The sequence below is a fragment of the Lepidochelys kempii genome, chromosome 23 (assembly GCF_965140265.1).
Source record: "Lepidochelys kempii isolate rLepKem1 chromosome 23, rLepKem1.hap2, whole genome shotgun sequence".
NCBI lineage: Eukaryota > Metazoa > Chordata > Testudines > Cheloniidae > Lepidochelys > Lepidochelys kempii.
In genome coordinates this window covers 15,073,106-15,092,625 of record NC_133278.1, presented here as the reverse complement: position 1 = coordinate 15,092,625, position 19,520 = coordinate 15,073,106, and the positions used below count along the sequence as shown (strand labels likewise).

Below are 19,520 nucleotides of genomic sequence, written 5' to 3'. Positions count from 1 at the left end.
GAAGCAAAGGCCCGCGGGCCAACGGGAGGGCGGATCGATCGGTGGAGGCGGCCCCGCCCGCCCGCCGCGGCCAAGGTGCGCGCTCATTGGTCGCGGGGCGGGGCTTAGAGCTGCGGGTGGCCGCCTGGGCGGGCGCCGGGCTCAGTGTGCGGCCAGCGGCGGCGGGTCCCGGGCGGGAGGCGCAGGGCGGGTGAGGGGCTGCCGGGGCGAGCACGCAGGGGGCTGCAGTCACTGACGTACGCGCCCCCCCCCCCGGGGGTCCCCGTTCCCAGGCCAGCTGGGGGTGGAGCTGCCCCCCCCAGCCAGCCCGCCCCCTAGAGAGGAAAGTCCCCGGATCCCCTTCCTGACACCATTCCTTTTTTCTTTTGCAGTGGGAGTCCCTGTCTTGGCTGCCATGGGGCTGGAGGCCGAGCCCCTCGCCGTCCCCCACCCTTACTGGCCCCGGGACCTGGAGATCCGGCGCTACGTCCCCAACGATCGCCCCACCTGGCACAGCCTGTCCTTCCTCTTCTCCGCCTCGGCGGCCCTGCTGACGCTCACCTGGCTGGCCGCCGGCTGGCGGGGGTGGACGGGGGTGCCCATGAGGACCGGGCGCCGCCTGGCCATCTGTTGGTTTGCCATCTGCGGCTTCATCCATGGCGTGATTGAGGGCTGGTTCAGCCTCTACCACACAGAGATACCTGGGGACCAGTCCTTCCTCTCCCAGCTGTGTAAGGCCTGGGAACCAGGACTCCTGGGTTCTTTGGGTGGGGGATGGAGTCTGGTGGGTTAGACTGGGGCTGGGAGCCAGGACTCCTGGTTTTGATCCCTAGCTCTGAGAGGAGAGTGGGGTCTAGTGGTTAGAGCAGAGGGGCTGGGAGCCCGGACTCCTGGGTTCTATCCCCAGCTCTGGGAGGGGAGTGGGATCGAGTATGTCCGAGCAGGGGAGGCTGGGTGTCTGGACTCCTGGGTTCTAGCCCAGCTGTGGGGAGCCCTCACTGGAGCTATTTGCCCGTGTAATGTGAGGAAAGGAAATCTGCTAGACAGGTTACCTGCCCTCCGGGGGAATCCCCTTCCCGAGGGAAGGGATGGGGTCCCGTGAAATTGGATGTCGGGGAGAACTATGGATCCTTGTGGAAACAGCTCCATAGCTTCCACTGCTTATAGCTGGGATTTTTCTCTCTCAATTCCCAGCCCAAAAACTTTGTGAAAACTGACTGGATTTTAGAATATTTCCTCCCTCGCTTTGAAACCTTCCCGCGTTCCTCCCCACTCCCGCCCCATAACGTTATTAATTCTATTAGTGCTTTTTGACCCAATGAGTGACCGTTTCAGCTGAATCTCCTTGTTTTCGCCTCCAGGGAAGGAGTACGCCAAAGGAGACAGCCGATACGTCATGTGAGTTTTAGCTTTTGGGTGTCCCCTTCCCCACCACTTCCCCTTTTCTGATTATCCACCCCCACACACACACAATCCACCAGCATCTGCCCAAAATCCACCTGGAAATTTTGGAATGGATTGGATGCAGCCTTCAAAAAAACCATCAGGTATTACATATGCCTGCTTGCTCGGCACAAGCAAACAATATGTGGTTTAATATCACTAAATGCAAATGCATCCCTCCAGGAACAAAGCACACAGGTAATGCGTACAGGATGGGGGGGACTCTGTCTTGACAAAGATTTGAAGGTCATGGAGCACAATTGGCTGAATGGGAGCTCCTGGTGCAATGCTGGGGCCAAAACAGGGATTGTGAGGTGGAGCATAGAGGAGATTTTTCCCCTCTGGATTTGGCCCTGGTGCGTCTGCTGCTGGGATTCGGCGTCCTGTTCTGGTGGCCACATCTCTAGAAGGACATTGATCAATCGGGGAGGCGTCGGAGAAGTGCCATTAGAATGATTCAAGGATTAGAAACCCTGCCTGAGGAGTGAGAGACTCCCGGAGCTCCAGCTATTGAGCTGAACAAAGAGACAGCTGAAGGGTGATTTGATCCGGGTCATATCTACGCGGGGAACAAACATTTGATAACAGGCGCTTGATCTAGCAGAGGAAGGTCAAACCCGGGCTGATGGCTCGAAGTTGAAGTGAGACCAATTCCGGGTGACCACCCCGTGCCTTCGTTGCATTATTCCCAGCAAACGAGGGGCTACGTAACCAGGGCTACTTGCATTCTCCTCGGAGACTAAGAACACGCAGCTCTTCGGAAGCAAGCACCTTTCAGCCGTAAGGCAAGAACACTGCGGAGAAAACAGCCAAAGAAGCGACACGTAAATCGACCAGAGATCTCCCCGCCTGCAACTCCAAGCTGGGGCGGTGTCAGTCTAAAGATTGGACCCCCAATTTCCCGCCCCCTCCCCCGATCTCAGAGCAAAGTTCTGAAGGCTGAGTCTGTGGGGCGGGGGCGGTCTTGCTGTCCCCACCCGCTTCTCCCCCCGACATCCTGGGAATTTAGTTTCCCAGGTCCCAGAAGGTCAGCCGGGTTTGCTGCATCGTGTCATGGCCTTTTCACAGACACGCTGCTTGTGGGTTCATAGATTCGGAGGGCAGAAGGGGCTGTTGTGATCAGCACGTCCGACTTCCCCGATGAGAGAGACCAGAGAAACTGTCCTGTCACGCCAAGCGCTGCATGGACCCACCCCTGAGAGCAGGGCCCCCCCTCAGCTACTAGATTGGGGTCCCCGTCCCTGCACAGCCCTTCCCAGAGCGAGGTCACAGCCCTTGTCATGCTGGGTGCTGCATGGAACCCCCCTCATTGTGCCTGTTACACAGACCCCACCCCCATCAAGATCGAGGCCCCAAAGAACTTCCAGTCTAAATACACCCAGGCAGGACCATTCTCCTCGTGGTACGGCTGGGGAAACCGAGGCCAGTAGGATGTGAGCGGAGATGCATGGTTGGCTGGGAGGGATGGGAAGTGGGGGCAGGCTTAGAAGTCGGGTTAACCCTTTGGTGCCTCTCTCCCCTGTCTGCAGAGAGGATAACTTCACCGTGTGCATGGAGACCATCACCGCCTGGGCATGGGGGCCGCTGAGCCTCTGGACCGTGCTGGCTTTCCTGCAGCGCCAGCCCCACCGCTATGTCCTGCAGCTGGTGGTGTCGCTGGGTAAGGCAGCCGGATGCCTGGGTCCCCACCCTGGCTTGGGGACGGGAGTGGGGTCCAGTGGTTAGAGCAGGAGGGGCTGGGAGCCAGGACTCCTGGGTTCTTTCCCAGGCTGTGGAATGGCCATGGGGCTGTTGGGAGGAGACCCGAAAGTTCCAGCAGATCAGCTTCATCTTGACCTAGCCTGAACCCCAGATGCTCCCTGATCTTGCCATGACCCTTGGATTCTCCTCAATCTGACCCCTTGACCTTTCCTCCCCACCCACCCCAGGCCAGCTGTATGGCGACGTCCTGTACTTCTACACCGAGTACCGGGAGGGCTTCGCCCACAGTGAGATGTGGCACCCGCTTTATTTCTGGTTCTACTTCATCTTCATGAACGCCCTGTGGATCATCATCCCCTCCATCCTCCTTCTCGACGCCTGGGGGCACCTGAGTGCTGCCCAGAGGGCGCTGGATGCTGTCAAGGCCAAGAAACACTGATGCTTCTTACCCCCACCCCTGGGTGGCAAGGGGCGGGTATCTGGCACAAAACTGCCCGGGGGGGGGGGCTGAAGGATGAACGATGCTCAGGGATTGGAGTGTGCAGGACTCCTGGGTTCTCTCCCTGGCTCTGGGAGGGAAGTGGGGTCTAGTGGGCTAGAGTGCGGGATGGGAGCTAGGACTCCTGGGTTCTCTCCCTGGCTCTGGGAGGGAAGTGGGGTCTAGTGGGCTAGAGTGCGGGATGGGAGCTAGGACTCCTGGGTTCTCTCCCTGGCTCTGGGAGGCAAGTGGGGTCTAGTCGGCTAGAGCAGGGGCGCTGGGAGCCAGGACGTCTTGGCTCTTTTCCCAGCATGTGAGCGACATTCCAGTTTCTCCAAGCCGGCTTTACCTGCTGGCCTGGTGGGGAGAGATGGGTGAACGGGGGGAGGAGATCACTAGCAAGGGTCGGGGAGATATCTGCCTCCCTATGACTTGTTATCCACCACACCCTCCATGTTCCCATAACCAAAGCTCCGATCCTGTTTCTGTGTACCCCCAAAAAGGACCCCCTTTGCCTCCTTACTGCAGGGTCAGGGACACTGGGACCTCAAGCACCTCTGGTCACAGGGCCAATCAGCTTGTTTTAATAAACACATGTATGTATTCCTTTGCCTTCCAGCAGCTGCCCTTGTCTGTCGCTGTCACCCTCTGGGTGGCGCCATGCTGCCAGAACTGGGGGGTTGGGGCTTGGGAGAACCTGGCTGCGGGTCTCTGTTCCCTGCATCGACCCCATTAAGGCTCAGGCTTGCAGCTGTATTCGGCTGCTTTACTGACCATTTCTCACAGTGGAGACTGGAGTATGGGGACCTTTTGGGCCAGGGTGGGTACCGGGCTGGCTGGGCCCATTGCTCTGATCCATGGGTAAAGCAGGGGTAGCAGCTGCAGCCCCGACATGGGATTCTCAAGCTAGGCAGGGGAACTGTGCAGCTCGCCAGTGGGGCCTAAATGGGTGAGGAGTCTTTCTAGTTTTGCCATCTCCTTGGCTTTGGATGTGGGGTGATTCTGGGAGGAATGAGACTGGCGCGGGAGGAGGCAGGTATCTCTGCTTGGCCCTGTCTTGTAATCCCAGTACCCTCCTTGCTAGAACCATCATCCCCCTAACCGGAGATCCAACCATCTTTCTCATCTCCCGAAGTCTTATGCCCTGTGTTATGGAGGAGGTCATACCAGCTGATCACGAGGGTCCCTCCTGGGCTGGGATGCTCTGGAGAGGAGATGGAGAGGCCCTGATAAAATAATGACCGGGAACAAGAGAGAGTGGGACCTTCTCCAAGAGGGGGCGAATTCCAAATGGATCAATGGAAATACCTTTTCCCTTAACATGGGATTGTACAGTGCAACTCATTAACTGGTGTCCCATTCCCCCACCCCCCAGCCAGTCAGCCTCCTGCCAGCACCCCCTAGAAGGGAAAGGCCCTCTGCTCCATTCCCTGCCCCCCTGAGCCAGCCAGTCCCCTGCCTGGGACCAGAAGGGAGCTGGCGCCCCCTAGAGGGGAAAGGCCCCATTTCCAATGCAATGTTCACTGGGTTGGGCGTGGTGGGATTCCGCCTGCCCTGCAGGAAAGCCCCGGGCCATGGAGCCCGTAAAAACACCTGACTCTGGGGGACAGCGAATGAACGCAGGGAAGGGGGCAAGGGTCAGAGATTTAACACGTGGCGCAGGGAACCCCAGGTGGCAACTATTGCTCTGGGAAGGAGCCGGTGGGCGCTGTGGCATGGATTCCCCACTCCGGCTCTAAGCCCCAGCTTTGAAACAGCCCCTTGGAGGAGCCCCATCAGCGGGCCAGCCCCCCAGCCCCCGGGTTACACTCGGCCGGCCGGGGCCTCTAACCCCTGTGAGAGACTGAGCCTCTGGCCTCCTGCTTCATCCTGGGAGTCCCCCTGAGCCAGCCGTGCACGGTGCCGGGGGCCTCGGCCAGGATTTGCAGGGACACCGGGCAGGGTTGGTCAGTTCCCGCACGCGGGGGCCCTGGGGTCAGCACAGCGAAACAAGGGGTCCGGCGCCCGCCAGCCCTCCCGGCGGGCAGCGACCCCGGGCCCCGTGTCTGGCCCTGTCTCTCCCGCCGTCCCGGGTCTCTGTGTCTCGCCCAAGCCGGCCCCCGCTCGGCCCATGGTCCAGCTCCTGCCCCCCGCCCGGGCTCCCTGCTCTCGGGGGGCTCCTGGGTTGACACGGGTCAGTTTCAGCCAGCGCTGAAGTTAGGTCACGTGACACCCCCCCCCCGCGGGGAGCAACGCAAGGCACAGAGGGAAACTGAGGCAGGGGCAGGCAGAAGGGGCCGGGGAACAGGAGCGGGCGGAGGAGGCTCCGCGGTTGCAGACCCGCCTGTCCCCGCCAAGCCCGCTGCTCCTGCTCCGGCTGCCTCGGTTCAGGGCCGCGCCCGGGGAGCTCGGACCAGAGGTTTGCGGTGGGACCCTCCGGGCTCGGGAGGGATGAATCTCGGCCAGCGCCAGCTGGTGGGGGAAGGAAACATCCGGGTCCCTACAGCTGTGGGCGGAGGTTGTTGTTTTCACCAGTTGGGCGGCGATTTCCGGTTGACCCGGATGTTATTCACCCACAAATGAGGTAATTTCCGGTGACCCGGATGTTAATCGCCCGGCAAATGAGGCAATTTCCGGTTGACCCGGGTGTTTTCACCGGTTGGGGGGCTATTTCCGGTTGGCTGGGCTGTTGGTTACGCGTTACTTCCGATTGACCCGGATGTTGTTTCCCCATGGTTGGGCGGTTGTTTCCGGTTGACCCCGGATGAGCTTTCCCGTCCCGCGGCGGGGCAGGGCCCGGCCTCTCCTGTCTCTCTCCCCCCTCCCCCAGCCCTTTAGGAGGGCGATGATGTCAGCGCCTGAACCGAGGCCTCCAAGCCGGAAGCGGAAGTAGCGGCGGGGTCACGTGGGGCTCCCCACCTGACCTCAACTGCCCGCCCGGCGCGAGCCGGCTTCTACCCGTCGCGGCGCGAGGCTTCCCCCGCCCCCCTCCTCCCTCCAGGGGCGGGGCCGTTACGGTCCCGTCCGGCGCGAGGCTCCTGCCCCCTTCCGCCTCCCCCGCCCCCCGCGGAGCCGGCCGGGGGCCGGGATGGCGGCGGCGGCGGCGGGGGGCGGGGCCCGGGAGGAGGAGGAGGAGGAGCGGGAGGTGGTGCGGGTCCGGGTCAAGGTGAGAGGTCAGGGGGGGTCACGGCGGGGTCAGGGGTCACGGGGTGGGGGAGCTCTAGGTCCCTCCCCCTATGGCGGCAGGCGGGGGGAGGGGCACCCCCACAGATCAGTGGGGCCCAGGGAATGGGACCCCCCCTTCAGAGCGTGTGGTGGGGGCAGATCGTGCCGGGGGGGCATCGGGGGAGCCCAGGGCGGGGGCTGGCGAGAGAAGGGGGGGTCGGGATCGAGGTGGGAGCCAGAGCGGAGTCTCCCCTGCCCAAACCCTCGCTCCCCCCCCCCCCCCGGAGAGTTTGGGCCCTTGCCCCGGGCGACCCGACTCGGTGACTGGCCGCCCCTGCCTGGATCCCACTCCCCACCCAGAGCCGGGGAGAGAACCCAGGCGTCCGGGCTCCCGGCCCCCCCCACTTCCAGCTCTAACCCACCAGCCCCCACTCCCCACCCAGAGCCGGGGAGAGAACCCAGGCGTCCGGGCTCCCGGCCCCCCCCACTTCCAGCTCTAACCCACCAGCCCCCACTCCCCACCCAGAGCCGGGGAGAGAACCCAGGCGTCCGGGCTCCCGGCCCCCCCCACTTCCAGCTCTAACCCACCAGCCCCCACTCCCCACCCAGAGCCGGGGAGAGAACCCAGGCGTCCGGGCTCCCGGCCCCCCCCACTTCCAGCTCTAACCCACCAGCCCCCACTCCCCACCCAGAGCCGGGAAGAGAACCCAGGCGTCCGGGCTCCCGGCCCCCCCCACTTCCAGCTCTAACCCACCAGCCCCCACTCCCCACCCAGAGCCGGGGAGAGAACCCAGGCGTCCGGGCTCCCGGCCCCCCCCACTTCCAGCTCTAACCCACCAGCCCCCACTCCCCACCCAGAGCCGGGGAGAGAACCCAGGCGTCCGGGCTCCCGGCCCCCCCCCACTTCCAGCTCTAACCCACCAGCCCCCACTCCCCACCCAGAGCCGGGGAGAGAACCCAGGCGTCCGGGCTCCCGGCCCCCCCCACTTCCAGCTCTAACCCACCAGCCCCCACTCCCCACCCAGAGCCGGGAAGAGAACCCAGGCGTCCGGGCTCCCGGCCCCCCCCACTTCCAGCTCTAACCCACCAGCCCCCACTCCCCACCCAGAGCCGGGGAGAGAACCCAGGCGTCCGGGCTCCCGGCCCCCCCCACTTCCAGCTCTAACCCACCAGCCCCCACTCCCCACCCAGAGCCGGGGAGAGAACCCAGGCGTCCAGGCTCCCAGCCCCCCCCACTTCCAGCTCTAACCCACCAGCCCCCACTCCCCACCCAGAGCCGGGGAGAGAACCCAGGCGTCCGGGCTCCCGGCCCCCCCCACTTCCAGCTCTAACCCACCAGCCCCCACTCCCCACCCAGAGCCGGGGAGAGAACCCAGGAGTCCTGCTTCTCCTTGTGCCCTCTATGCCCCCCCCCCCCCCCTACTGCCCCAGACGAACCCTCCTTGCTGTCACTGACTGGGTCAGAGCCAGAACCGAACGGGGGACGTGACCCAGTGTCCCTTTCCCCTCCTGCATGATCAGACGCCTGCGTCCTGTCCCCCGGCTTTTCTCCGGGGTGGCTGCGTGGAGGCCAGGTGATCTGGCGCGAGGCAGGTGCTAAGGAGGGGGGAAGAAACGCAGAAGATCTCAGACCTCCCACTGCCAGGAAGGAGAGAGGATTTTGTGTGAAAGAACGCGGCGAAACTGCCCTTCCCCTGTGTCCACGGAGCTCTCCGTCAGAAACACGGGGGGATCTGTGCAGCGCAGGGGTGTTGGGGCCTTTCCCCTCTAGGGGGCACCGGCTCCCGCTCTGGCGCCAGGATGGGGGACTGGCTGGCTCAGGGGGTGGGGAATGGGGCACAGGGCCTGTCCCCCCCAGAGGGCGCTCACTCCAGGCCTGTCTCCCCAGAAGCGCGAGGGGTTCCTGCAGCCCGAGTTCCGCACCTTTGCCGTCGATCCCCAGATCACCTCCCTGGATGTCCTACAGCACATCCTCATCCGTGCCTTCGACCTCAACGGGTGAGTCCTGCCCCAGCCACCGGGGACCTGTGCCCAGCGTGGGAGGGGAGTGGGGTCTAGTGGTTAGAGCAGGGGGGAGCTGTGAGCCAGGACTCCTGGGTTCTCTCTCCGGCTCTGGGAGGCGAGAGGGGTCTAGTGGTTACAGCAGGGGGGACGGGGAGCCTGGACTCCTGGGTTCTCTCCCCAGTGCTGCTATTTTTGGGGTTGCCTGAGAGTTAGATCCTGACGTGAGGAAGGAGCTAGTGAAGAATTTGAGGCTGTTGGGAGCCAGAGGGCAAAGGGGATTTGGGGGACAGATGAGCTCATTTGGCCTGAAGAGCTAATGGGGGACCCCGAGAATGGAGGGAAGGCCGGGGAGGCTGGAACGGCTGGTGAAGGACCCCTAGAGAGTAGTGGGGGGGTTCTGTTTGGCTGATGAGGGACCCCAACGGGAGGCATCCATGTGGCTGACAGCAAACCCTAAAGGGGTGGGAGAGGTTCTGCACAGCCAATGGTGGCCCTCAAAGGGGTGTGCATCCTTACAGCCAATGGGAGACCCCAAGGGAGCAGGGGGAGGTTCCGTACAAACGGGGGACCCCAAGAGGTGCTGGGAGGGGGAACACTGTGGATGGGTGCTGTTGTCCTGTGTGCGTTGGAGGCGATCACCTCCCCCTCACTCAGGAAGAAGAACTTTGGGATCAGCTACCTGGGCCAGGAGAAGCAGGGCCAGGAGATGTACCTGTCGCTGCTGTCGGACTGGGACCTGGCCACGGCCTTCGCCAGCGCCTCCAAGCCCTACCTGCAGCTCCTTGTAGACATCAAGCCTTCGGAAGACAGTGAGTCACTGAGGCAGGGCTAGGGACCAGGAGTCCTGGCTGCCAGCCCCCGTGCTCTAACTGCCAGACCCCACTTCCTCCCAGAGCCGGGAACAGAACCTGCTAACTGCCATGTGCTGCTCTCTCAGGCCCCTTGCTGGAGGACTGGGACATCATCAGCCCCAAAGACGTCATCAGCACTGACCTGCTGCTGGTGGAGAAGCGGTCTCTGGCGGCGGCTGCCCTGCCTTTCACCCAATCCATCATCTCCCAGGTGGGTCCAGAGCGGGAGGGGAGGGGGGTGCTTCAGCTAGGAAGCACGCTAAGCTATATGGGTGGAACAGGGTTCAGAAGAGAACCCAGGAGTCCTGGTTCCCATCCACCCAGCTCTAACCCAGCAGACCCCACTCCCCTCCCAGAGCCAGAGATAGAACCCAGGAGTCCTGCCGCCCGTTCTCCTGCTCTAACCCACTACACCCCACTCCCCTCCAATTGCCAGAGGTACAACCCAGGAGTTCTGGCTCTCAGCCCCCCAGCTCTAACCCACTAGACCCCACTCCTCTCCCAGAGCCAGAGGTACAACCCCAGGAGTCCTGACTCCCGCTCTCCTGCATGCTCTTTCTGATAGCTGGTCACAGCTGTGTTGTCCCAGTGCTAGGATCATCATGGCCGAATGAAGTCTCCTACTGCCTTGACCTCCCCTGCCTGCTCCCATGCCTCAGTTTCCCCCCATACAGTAGGGAGGATCCTGCCCGCCCCCAGCGTCCGCCATGCCTTGCTCTGAGCTGGCCTCAGTCAGTGACACCGTCTCTCTGCCTAGGTGGGCCGGACGCTGTCGAAGGTCCAGCAGGCTCTTAGCTGGTCCTACGGGGAGGATGTGAAGCCATTCAAACCGCCGCTGAGCGACTCCGAGTTCCACACCTACCTGAACCACGAGGGGCAGCTGAGCCGGCCGGAGGAGCTGCGGCTGCGCATCTACCACGGCGGCGTGGAGCCCTCACTGCGGAAAGTGAGTCTCTGGGGAGAGGGGCCGGGAGCCAGGACTCCTGGGTTCTCTCCCCGACTCTGGGAGAGGAGTGGGGGCTAGTAGTTAGAGCAGGGGAGCTGGGCGCCAGGACTCCTGGGTTCTCTCCCTGGCTCTGGGAGGGGAGTGGGGTGGGGTCTAGTGGTTAGAGCGGGGTGGGGGGCTGGGAGCCAGGACTCCTGGGTTCTCTCTCTGGCTCTGGGAGATATCAGGGGTAGTGGAGATGGGATGTCAGGGGGTGCTTAGCCATGGTGGAGAGATGTGGGGGTGTGTGGGGAAAAATGGGCATGCAGCATGGCAGGCTGAGAGGCTGTTGGGTATGTGGGCCGATGCCTGGGGCTGCCCCCCAAGTCGCGGTGGGAAGATGGGAGAGGCAGCGAGGGGGGACGTGGGAAGACGCTGGACATTGAGGCTCCTCTCTCTGCCCCACCAGGTGGTGTGGCGGTACCTGCTGAACGTCTACCCGGACGGGCTGACAGGCCAGGAGCGCATGAATTACATGAAGCACAAGACGCGGGAGTACGACCAGCTGAAGGGCCAGTGGGCGGAGCGGGCCAGCCCCGAAGACCTGGACTTCATCCGCAGCAACGTGCTCAAGGATGTTCTCCGCACAGACCGCACCCACCCCTACTACGCCGGCTCGGAGGACAACCCGCACCTGACCGCCCTTCACGACCTGCTGACCACCTACGCCGTCACCCACCCGCAGATCTCCTACTGCCAGGGCATGAGTGACATCGCCTCGCCCATCCTGGCCGTCATGGACAACGAGGCCCACGCCTTCATCTGCTTCTGCGGCATCATGAAGCGCCTGGAAGGCAACTTCCAGGTGGACGGCGAGGTGATGTCCCTCAAGTTCTCCCACCTCAAGCTCCTCCTCCAGTACTCGGATCCCGAGTTCTACGCCTACCTCCTCTCCCGGGGCGCTGACGACTTCTTCTTCTGCTACCGCTGGCTGCTGCTGGAGCTGAAACGGGAGTTTGCCTTTGAGGACGCCTTGCGGATGCTGGAGATAACCTGGAGCTCCTTGCCGCCAGATCCTCCGGAGAAGGAGGTGGAGCTAATGGGGCCGCCGGCCAGGCTTAGCGAGAGCGGCCAGCCTGTCCGCCAACGCCACATGCTGCGGCCCACCTGTAGCTTCGAAGCGACTGGGGACCAGCCTTGCTTGGAGGAGCCCAGAGCCCGGCCCTCCTTGGAGGAGCCTGGAGCCCTGCCTTGTCTGGAGCAGAAGACCTTACTGAAGCAATCCAGCTTTGGAGAATTCAAGTACTACAGTGCTCTTGAGGACAGCTCCGAGGAAGAGCCTTCACTTAGATCCCAGCGCTCGATGGAGGAAGAAGAGGACTTCTGCAGTGAGCAGGACCCCTTGCTCCAACTACCAGCCATGACCAAGTCTTTCTCCGCCCCATCCCTCCGGCCCCTGACCCCACCCACACCCTCCCAAGACTCCACCTCCTCCCCCTCACTCCTCCCCGGCAGTGAGAAGAACGAGAGCCTGCAGGAGGAGAAGGGAGATTTGTCAGGTGACACGCCATCCTCCCCGCCCAGCAGCCCCCTCCCCACCACCCCATCCCCTGCCGCGGTGAGCTTGCCTCCACCGCAGGAGTTCGGCAAAGGCAACCCCTTCATGCTCTTCCTCTGCCTGGCCATCCTGCTGGAGCACCGGGACCACATCATGAAGAACAACATGGACTACAACGAGCTGGCCATGCACTTTGACCGCCTGGTGCGCCGGCACAGTCTGGCCAAGGTGCTGCACCGGGCCAAAGCCCTCTTCGCTGACTACCTGCAGTCCGAGGTCTGGGACTCCGAGGAGGGGGACGAGGCAGCCGCAGAGTCCCCAGCCGTCTCTTGACCACCCCCCCCCCCCGGGGTTCAGATCCCCCCACAACTCTCCCGCCACTTTCTGCTCCGGTGGCCTCCTTGAGACCCGTCACAGGTCAACCAGGAGGGACTCCTTGCTCTGGATCCTCTCTGTTTCCTCCTGGATCTAATGATCTCCTTGGAAGAGCCTTCATGGACCAACCAGGATCTCTCCCTGCTGTGAGATCCCTTCCATCCATCCCCCTGCAGATCTAGTGATCTCCCTGGAACATTCTTCATGCACCAACCAGGATCTGCCCTTTCCACTGGCATCCTCTCTAATTTCAATTATCTCCTTGGAAGATCTATCAGAGACCAAATAGAATATCTCCCTCCCTGTTAGATCCCCTAGAAACCCCCCCCTTCCCTCTGGGATCTCCTTGGAAGATCTCCTTGGAAGATCCTTCATGGACCTACCAGGATCTGGCCTTCCCAGTGGGATCCCCTCCAACCATCCCCTTCTGACTCTGGTGATCTTTTTGGAGGATCCATCCCCTTGGAAGATTCTTCAGAGACCCAACCAGGATCGGCCACTCGGACTCCTGTGCCTTTTTCTTTTATGTGCATTAGTGGATCCGGGTTTTGGTTTCCTTCCCCGCTGCGGCCGCAGCCTCTGACGGTGTCGCTGCCCAAAGCTGGGGAGCACTCCCAGTTCCCCTCCCCAGATACTCAGATACTACGTCAAGTGCTAAGACTCTTGACCGCTGGGATGTTTATGTGCTCTTTTCTGTTCTGCTTTGGATCCTCTTTTCACTGACCCAGAACCAAGTTGCCCAGTCGTGGTATATTTCCTCCTCCAATGAAGAGATCCAGTGGAATTTATTTCACGCTTTGGAGGAAGACCAGACGTCCGCTCCCATGATGCAGATGGGCAAGAATCTGGGATCCTAGATGATCAAACAACATGTGATCTCTGCTGGCTTGCCATTTTCATTCATTAGCCGTTTCCCTGGGCAAACGGATCCCAGTGGCTCCCCAGATTTGCTTGGATGTAAAACTAACCAGAGATCTTGGATCAGCCGAGCCTTTCAGTTCCTGGTTTTAACGAGAGAGCAGCTGTTGACAGGATAGAGGCAAGACCTGCCCGCATGGGGATTGGCTTCTGGGGCAGGATCCATATTGGTGGGGAGAGGGGCGGGGTGGAGGGTCCGCAAACAAAACCATTTCTGTTGATTGCTATGCATTAGCGTCCCTGCGGCGGGTTGGCTCTGCCGTGCGCAGAAGCCACGTCTCTTGACAGTCCTCAGCAGAACGCGAGATCTGCTGATGGACTGTCCAGAAGCAGGTTCTGATGTCAGTCTGGAGCTTCTCTGGACGCTGCCGAGATTGGAGTCTCCCTCGTTTCTATGACATGGGCTCGGAAGCGGATCTGGGAATTTCTCCTGCTGACGAAGGCATCTTCCGAACAATCCTCTTTTCCCTTTGCCCAGAGGAGAGCAGGGTGATCAGCTGGGATCCAGCCCCTGATGCCTTTTTGGTTCAGTGGCATTCTTCTGCTTTGGCCTTATCTTCGTTCAGAGACCCACCCCCCTACATCAGCGTCTGTGTTGGATTGCCTGGCTCAAGACAGCTATGGATATTTTCCCCCTCCAGATACCTGTCCCTCCCTATCGTCCCAGATCCGGGCTCTTTGTACGAAGTCTGATATGAATCCCTTAATGCAGCCACGTGGGGTTTAGAGTCTCTAAGGCAGACGAAGCAGAGAGCTGGCTGTGCCGTGGCAGAGAAGGGGATTTACTGTAGGTCCTATTGGAAAAATAGACATCAAAGCTTTGAAAGGGGAAATTCGTGCCTGCTCCAGTCCCTGTAGGGAAGCAGCCTGGCCACTAGGGGTCACTGATAACTCAACGTACCAGAAATCAAGGCACCGCTGGGCTTTGCAGATCTGAGTTCCTTACCCCAGGAAGGCTCTCGGTTGTGAGATATCCCAGGATCTAGGCAGGGGTGGGGAGAGGAACCGGACATCCCCGTGGTGTCAGTTCCGGGGGGGATCTTCCTGGTGATCTGTGGGATCGCCAGAGAATTGGTACATAGCTCTGTTGCTGGAGGGACCAACAGGCAGAGGCCGGATTGGCAGGAGTCTCTGTGGGGGTGTATCTGGCATGCGGAAGGTCCCGATCTTGGGTGTGGACGGAGATTGGCCTGCCCAGAACCTGCACTAGTGGGGCCCCTGTCCCCACCCAGAGCTCCTCCGAACCTTCGCCCCGCCCCCCAAACTTGCCATGCCTGGGGAGGGAGATTGATTAGGACTCGGTGTTGTAACTGATCATCTGTGGCAGCAAATGATGCTTATCTGGGCTGATGGAGTAGGCTGATGCACAGGGGGCTGTCAGCCGGGGGGCACAGATGGGGGGACTGGCCCTTCCCACCAGGTTAACGTCCATATCAATTACAACCCACAGCTAGTGAATTCTAGCAGTCCTGCCCTAGTCAGTGTCACACCCCTTGGCTGGCCCAGCTGTAACTGACTAGCCACAGGAGCAGTCTTGCGACCCTGGGCTCGCCAGCATCCCATTAGGTCCGACTGGCCCCAGAGCTCTGTGGATCGAGACTTGAGTGGCAACTGCTAATGGCCATTTGCTTCTGGGCCATTTGTCTCCTTGAGATCAAGGTTTGGTGACTTGAATCCCCGGCGCTCGCCCTTGATTGCACTCGACGAGATTTTAAAATTTGACCCATGTTGGTATCTTCTCGCCTTCGGCTACCTCCGAAAAGCAGTGGCTTTAAAACACCACATTCTTCCTTGCTCTGTGGGCCCTTCCCTCATCCTGGCAGGGAGCCGGACGCACTTACAGGGAAGGGAGCCAGCTGGGCTCTAACCTGGATCGCACGTTGGCCAAATCTTAAAATCAGGTTCCAGATCTTCCAGCGGGAGCGAGGGGCAGGGGTTAGTGGCTATAGGGCTGCTAGGCAGCAGTGAGGCTCTGCCCAGGGGGTTGCTCCTCAGATCCAGGGGCCTTTGCCCCCACCCATCTGTTGTTGGCCCCAGCGTCTTGCCGACGCAGGGAAGGTGCCTGCCTCCGGTGTCCAGCAGAATGGACGCAGCGGCTGCTCCCCCTGCAGCCCATTGCAGGAGCGTGCATTGGGCTGACCCCAGTGGGTGGCATGCTCCTTGATAGCCCAGCGGGGGTGGTGACGATCACTCATCCACCCTTCCTGCACCCCCCGGGGCGGCCCCACAATGGCTTAGCCCCGAACAAATACACACAAAGCCCTGCCCTGCTACTTTGGGGCTAGATCAGAACCACCCCAGTGGGATGCTTCCTCCAGAGCTCCCAGCCTGAGGAAACAAGCCGCCGGTGTGTCTCCAACAACTCCGGTTATTTGTGCCGCTTCCTTTGAACGGGCAGGGGGTTCTGGACTTCACCACCGGAGGAGGGTCAAACTTGAATCTCATGGACACTTGCGTCCTTAAAACACCTCCATCCCTATTGCCAAGATTAGGATCTTCTGATCGCAGACAAGAAATGGGGAGTGTCTTTTCCAAACCTGGCCAGAAACCAGGCCCTCGAACGAGCTCTCAGCATCTGTTCCCAGCCGTTCCCGGCAAAAGCGAGCAAGGCTTGGCAGGATCGCTCATCACCTTCCATTTTGTCTTTCCCCACCCTCTCCTTGCTCTAGATTTAAATGATGCAAACCCCCAGTAGGGGATCCAAAGTTACTATCTGACTTGCCCATTAACCTGCTAGTGATCCCACCTAATCTGAAAGGGTGCAAGGAGGAACAATGTTTTCCTCTGTGAGTTAGAAAGTGCTCAAAGACCAGATCTGCAAGTGAGGAAGTCAACAACGTGATGCTGATTTCCACCAGCTGAGGATCCGGGGCCTATTCTTGCGTCTAGTCCATTGCATTTTTGCATGTAGTCAGTTTCAGCCTCAGACTGAAATACAGTTTGGCCTGCAAGTAGTTCCACCCTACCCCTCGGGGCTCAAATCGCTCTAGGCTGGGCTTGCAGATCCAGCATCTATTTGCCGGATGAGAGGCTAGTTTGGGGGTGTTCTTTTGTAAACAGGAAATTGGGGTTGTGAAACTGCAAAGAATGATTACTGTGACTGAAGCTGAGGTAACTGCTTTGGGCTTGATTGGAAACTGGGCCGATTCTGATTTGCCTCTAATCAAAGGGATTAATCTTAGCAGCAACACCAAGAGGGGGTGCTTGCTCTTGGAGGAGGATTTTTGCCAAAGAGGTCAGGAGGGGCAGGTTGCTACCATCTCGGGCCCAGGCCCTGGAAGGTATTCAGGTGCTAAGCTCAATACCAAAATCAGAACCAGCATGTCTAAAGGTCTCCAAGTCTAAATAAGAGCTAGATTTTCCCCAGAGATCAAAACCCGACCTGCTCAGCTCTCTGGAGAAATTGCAGCTCTTTAAACTTTGCCTTTGATGCATCAAAAAAAAAAAAAAAAAAGTCTTTAAATCTCCTATATGCTCCAAGGAAGTTAGTTGTCTTTGAGTCTCCGCCAATGGCCGAGGCTCCAGGGGCAGGCTCGGCGTGCCATTCCATTCCACTTGGAATCTTCCATCGTCTGTTTCCCTGGATTTAAATGACATTAAGGACTGCAGGTGGAAATTTTCAAATCCGGATCAAGGTGCGCTTTGCCTGAAAGCTGGTTCTTTTACATCCCTGGGGCTGCCTTTCAGTCTGGATCAACTGGGCTTGGGTGAAAGCTACGAAGCTGTTTCTGGCAGTTTCAGCTGGGAGACTGCCAAGGCTGTGGGTTTCTTGGGAGCGACGGAGGATAGTTTACCAAGTGACTGAAAGACACTCTAACACCCACTCCTGTCTCCCCCAAATCCATTGGGTTGTAACTGGTGATGGCTTTATATTCTCTGGCACCTGGGATAGTTTTATCCTATTTAGGCATCGTCCTGAGACATTTTCCAAACCCAGGCTGAGATCTCCTGTTCGTTTGTGGGTCTCCAGATGCCAACATTTCCCCCAGATCTTGTTTCTTCTCACACATTGGATTCACCTTGCCTAAGAGCCTGGTACATCTCCTTTGGAAACTGGGCCAAATTCATCTTAGAGAGAGGGAGGTTGGTTTGGTTTGAAAACACCCTATGCTTAGTAGGAAACACAGCTGCTGTAAAGTCTTTGCTCCACCAAAGTCAATAGAATTAGGACTGTTTGTGCTCTGACTGTCGGCTCAGAGACGGCCAGAGGGAATCGGGCCCGATCTGTTTTTCTACTCCCCTCGGTTAGGTTGGTGACACTTGAGATCGCTAAACCTGAAGGAATTTTGAATTGATCCAGTTTCCATGAAGTGGTATTTCTCTTTGCGTCAACAGGTCCTGGTTAATTTCTCTCCTTTGCCTAGGCAGTTTCACTTGCTGAGCTGGCAAACGTCCGGGCAAAAATCCCCATTTTAAAAATCAGTCCAAGGAAATGTTGATTTTTTTTTTTCTTTAAAAATCCTTGGGGATCTCAGTACTTAACCTCTGAGACAGATCCTAGCGCCCCATGTGCTGGGAAATCAGATCTCCAGGTATTTTGCAGTGGGTGTTCAAATTAGCAGCTGGAAATCTCATCTGTCATTCACTGCAGGATGATGTGAGCCACCCAACTCATCAGAGCCCCCCTCCCTTTCGCAATCTGACTGATTTTTGAACTGGATCAACCCCAAATTCTTTAGTGAAGCTTCCAACAATTCCAGCGGTGTTTGCGGCCCCGCTGTGCTGTGATAGTGTTATCGTAGGGCCTAATGTATCTTTGGGAGGTAATCAAAGTCCTTCCGCTTCCTGGCTTTGTGAGCGGGGCCCTGTCCAAACTCCAGGTCTGCTGCTGAAATCCAGTTGCCTGTTTGATCTCTTGCTAAGGGTGAGAGAAGGGGCTTTGTAGATGAGAAGCAGAAGCCAATGGTGCTGAGTTGTGAATATTATTTTTGGTATTCAGCCTTTCCTTATTTTGTGCTGCTTTATTTGTTTTGCCAACCTTCTGTGCTGTTAAGTTTATTTACCCAGCCAGGCTGTTTAAACAGGACAATGGTTTTGAAACAAAGGTGAAACTCACACGGGTGGTGCTGAAATTGATCAGCTGGAGTCTTCTCACACGCTTTGCTTATTTCGGGCCCGTGCGGGGCAAAGATCTGTGACCCCTTTGAAAAAGAAAAGAAGCCCTTGCCCCAGAAATTGACTGAGCAACTTTTCCTGGCTATGGACTCTCTAAAAATTGTGGTGGATTCTGGGAGGAAGGCTGGGGGAGCCGCCAAGGGAGTGGACGCAGCCAGTTAATAACACTGCCTTAGGTGGATCAAGGCGTCGCTTTCAACACCCGCGTGCCAGGACAGAAATCCAGACGGCCACGCCTCCAAGTGCGGCTGGCAAGCTCCATCCGAGAGCAAGGACTGTGTGTGGCTGGCACGGGGCAAGGTGGATTGTGCGCCTCCCCCCACCAGCCATCAGTGGCTATTCTGGATTCCTCTGGGTGAAAGCCCGAGGAGTTGGATTCTGCTACCGTTAAAGGCCAAGCTCCTGGATCTCTTCCCCCTTCAGGCTGCCAGTAATTCGATCTATTTCTGCCTCCTAAGCAGCTGGGCCTGACCCTTATTCTCTAACCGACCAAGGAACCACATAGAGCTAAAGCCATGGCAGAGGGCGGCCGGGACATTGGTGTAGTGACAAGGGGACCCGTCCCTGGTCAGGCTGGGTTTCTAGCCTCTGGTGCAGCCCAGCTGTTCCATCCCCTGTATATATTCTCTGTACAGTTGGTGACCCTAATATGTTTCTAAACCCCCGCGCCCAAAGCCGGGCTTGGCGAAGGGGGTCCCGCTCGGGCATTTGAGTGAATGTGCTACAGGAATGAAAGTGGAAATAAAAGGAGGAAAAAGTGGATGGTTGTGGCCGGGTTTGTTCATGGGCAGGGAAAAGAGAGAGGAGGGAGGCCCTAGGAAGTATCCCAGAGTCCTGGCTTCCAGCCCCCTCCTTCCCCTGCTCTAACGTACCAGACTCCCCTCCCCTAGCTGGGGAGGGAACCCGGGAGTCTTGGCTCTCGCCTCTAGCCCCCACTCCAAGAGCCTGGAGCATCATGTTACTCCAGTTGGAGCCAGAACCCTTTGCTCCAGTCTGGCACCATCCCTATGAACTATCGAGGGGAGCAAG

At 59.2% G+C, this 19,520-nt stretch overlaps 2 protein-coding genes across 3 annotated transcripts; both read left to right on the top strand.

Annotated features, from left to right (window-relative positions):
• The first annotated feature begins 125 nt into the window (after positions 1 to 125).
• On the top strand, positions 126 to 4,219 carry EBP (EBP cholestenol delta-isomerase). 2 transcript variants are annotated; one of them, XM_073321629.1, is made up of 5 exons: positions 126 to 190; positions 372 to 710; positions 1,341 to 1,377; positions 2,952 to 3,082; positions 3,351 to 4,219. In XM_073321629.1, exons 2-5 carry the CDS (start codon positions 395 to 397, stop codon positions 3,560 to 3,562), a joined length of 696 nt encoding a protein of 231 aa, XP_073177730.1. In that variant the 5' UTR covers positions 126 to 190; positions 372 to 394; the 3' UTR covers positions 3,563 to 4,219. The 2 variants fall into 2 exon arrangements, with proteins under 2 accessions (XP_073177730.1, XP_073177732.1); XM_073321631.1 differs by having other exon boundaries at positions 152 to 236.
• Positions 4,220 to 6,345: 2,126 nt separating this feature from the next.
• Positions 6,346 to 19,251, top strand: TBC1D25 (TBC1 domain family member 25). The gene is made up of 6 exons (XM_073322362.1): positions 6,346 to 6,746; positions 8,634 to 8,743; positions 9,404 to 9,558; positions 9,687 to 9,811; positions 10,358 to 10,546; positions 10,995 to 19,251. The coding sequence occupies exons 1-6, from the start codon at positions 6,669 to 6,671 to the stop codon at positions 12,414 to 12,416; spliced, it is 2,079 nt and encodes a 692-aa protein (XP_073178463.1). The 5' UTR covers positions 6,346 to 6,668; the 3' UTR covers positions 12,417 to 19,251.
• Positions 19,252 to 19,520: the final 269 nt, after the last annotated feature.

Excerpts from the sequence above, each read along its gene's own strand:
- EBP (XM_073321629.1), top strand. The coding sequence starts at position 395 with ATGGGGCTGGAGGCCGAGCCCCTCGCCGTCCCCCACCCTTACTGGCCC. Across the intron at positions 1,378-2,951 it reads GGAGACAGCCGATACGTCAT|AGAGGATAACTTCACCGTGT; the intron begins GTGAGTTTTAGC and ends CCCTGTCTGCAG. Across the intron at positions 3,083-3,350 it reads GCAGCTGGTGGTGTCGCTGG|GCCAGCTGTATGGCGACGTC; the intron begins GTAAGGCAGCCG and ends CACCCACCCCAG.
- TBC1D25 (XM_073322362.1), top strand. The coding sequence starts at position 6,669 with ATGGCGGCGGCGGCGGCGGGGGGCGGGGCCCGGGAGGAGGAGGAGGAG. Across the intron at positions 6,747-8,633 it reads TGGTGCGGGTCCGGGTCAAG|AAGCGCGAGGGGTTCCTGCA; the intron begins GTGAGAGGTCAG and ends CTGTCTCCCCAG. Across the intron at positions 10,547-10,994 it reads TGGAGCCCTCACTGCGGAAA|GTGGTGTGGCGGTACCTGCT; the intron begins GTGAGTCTCTGG and ends CTGCCCCACCAG.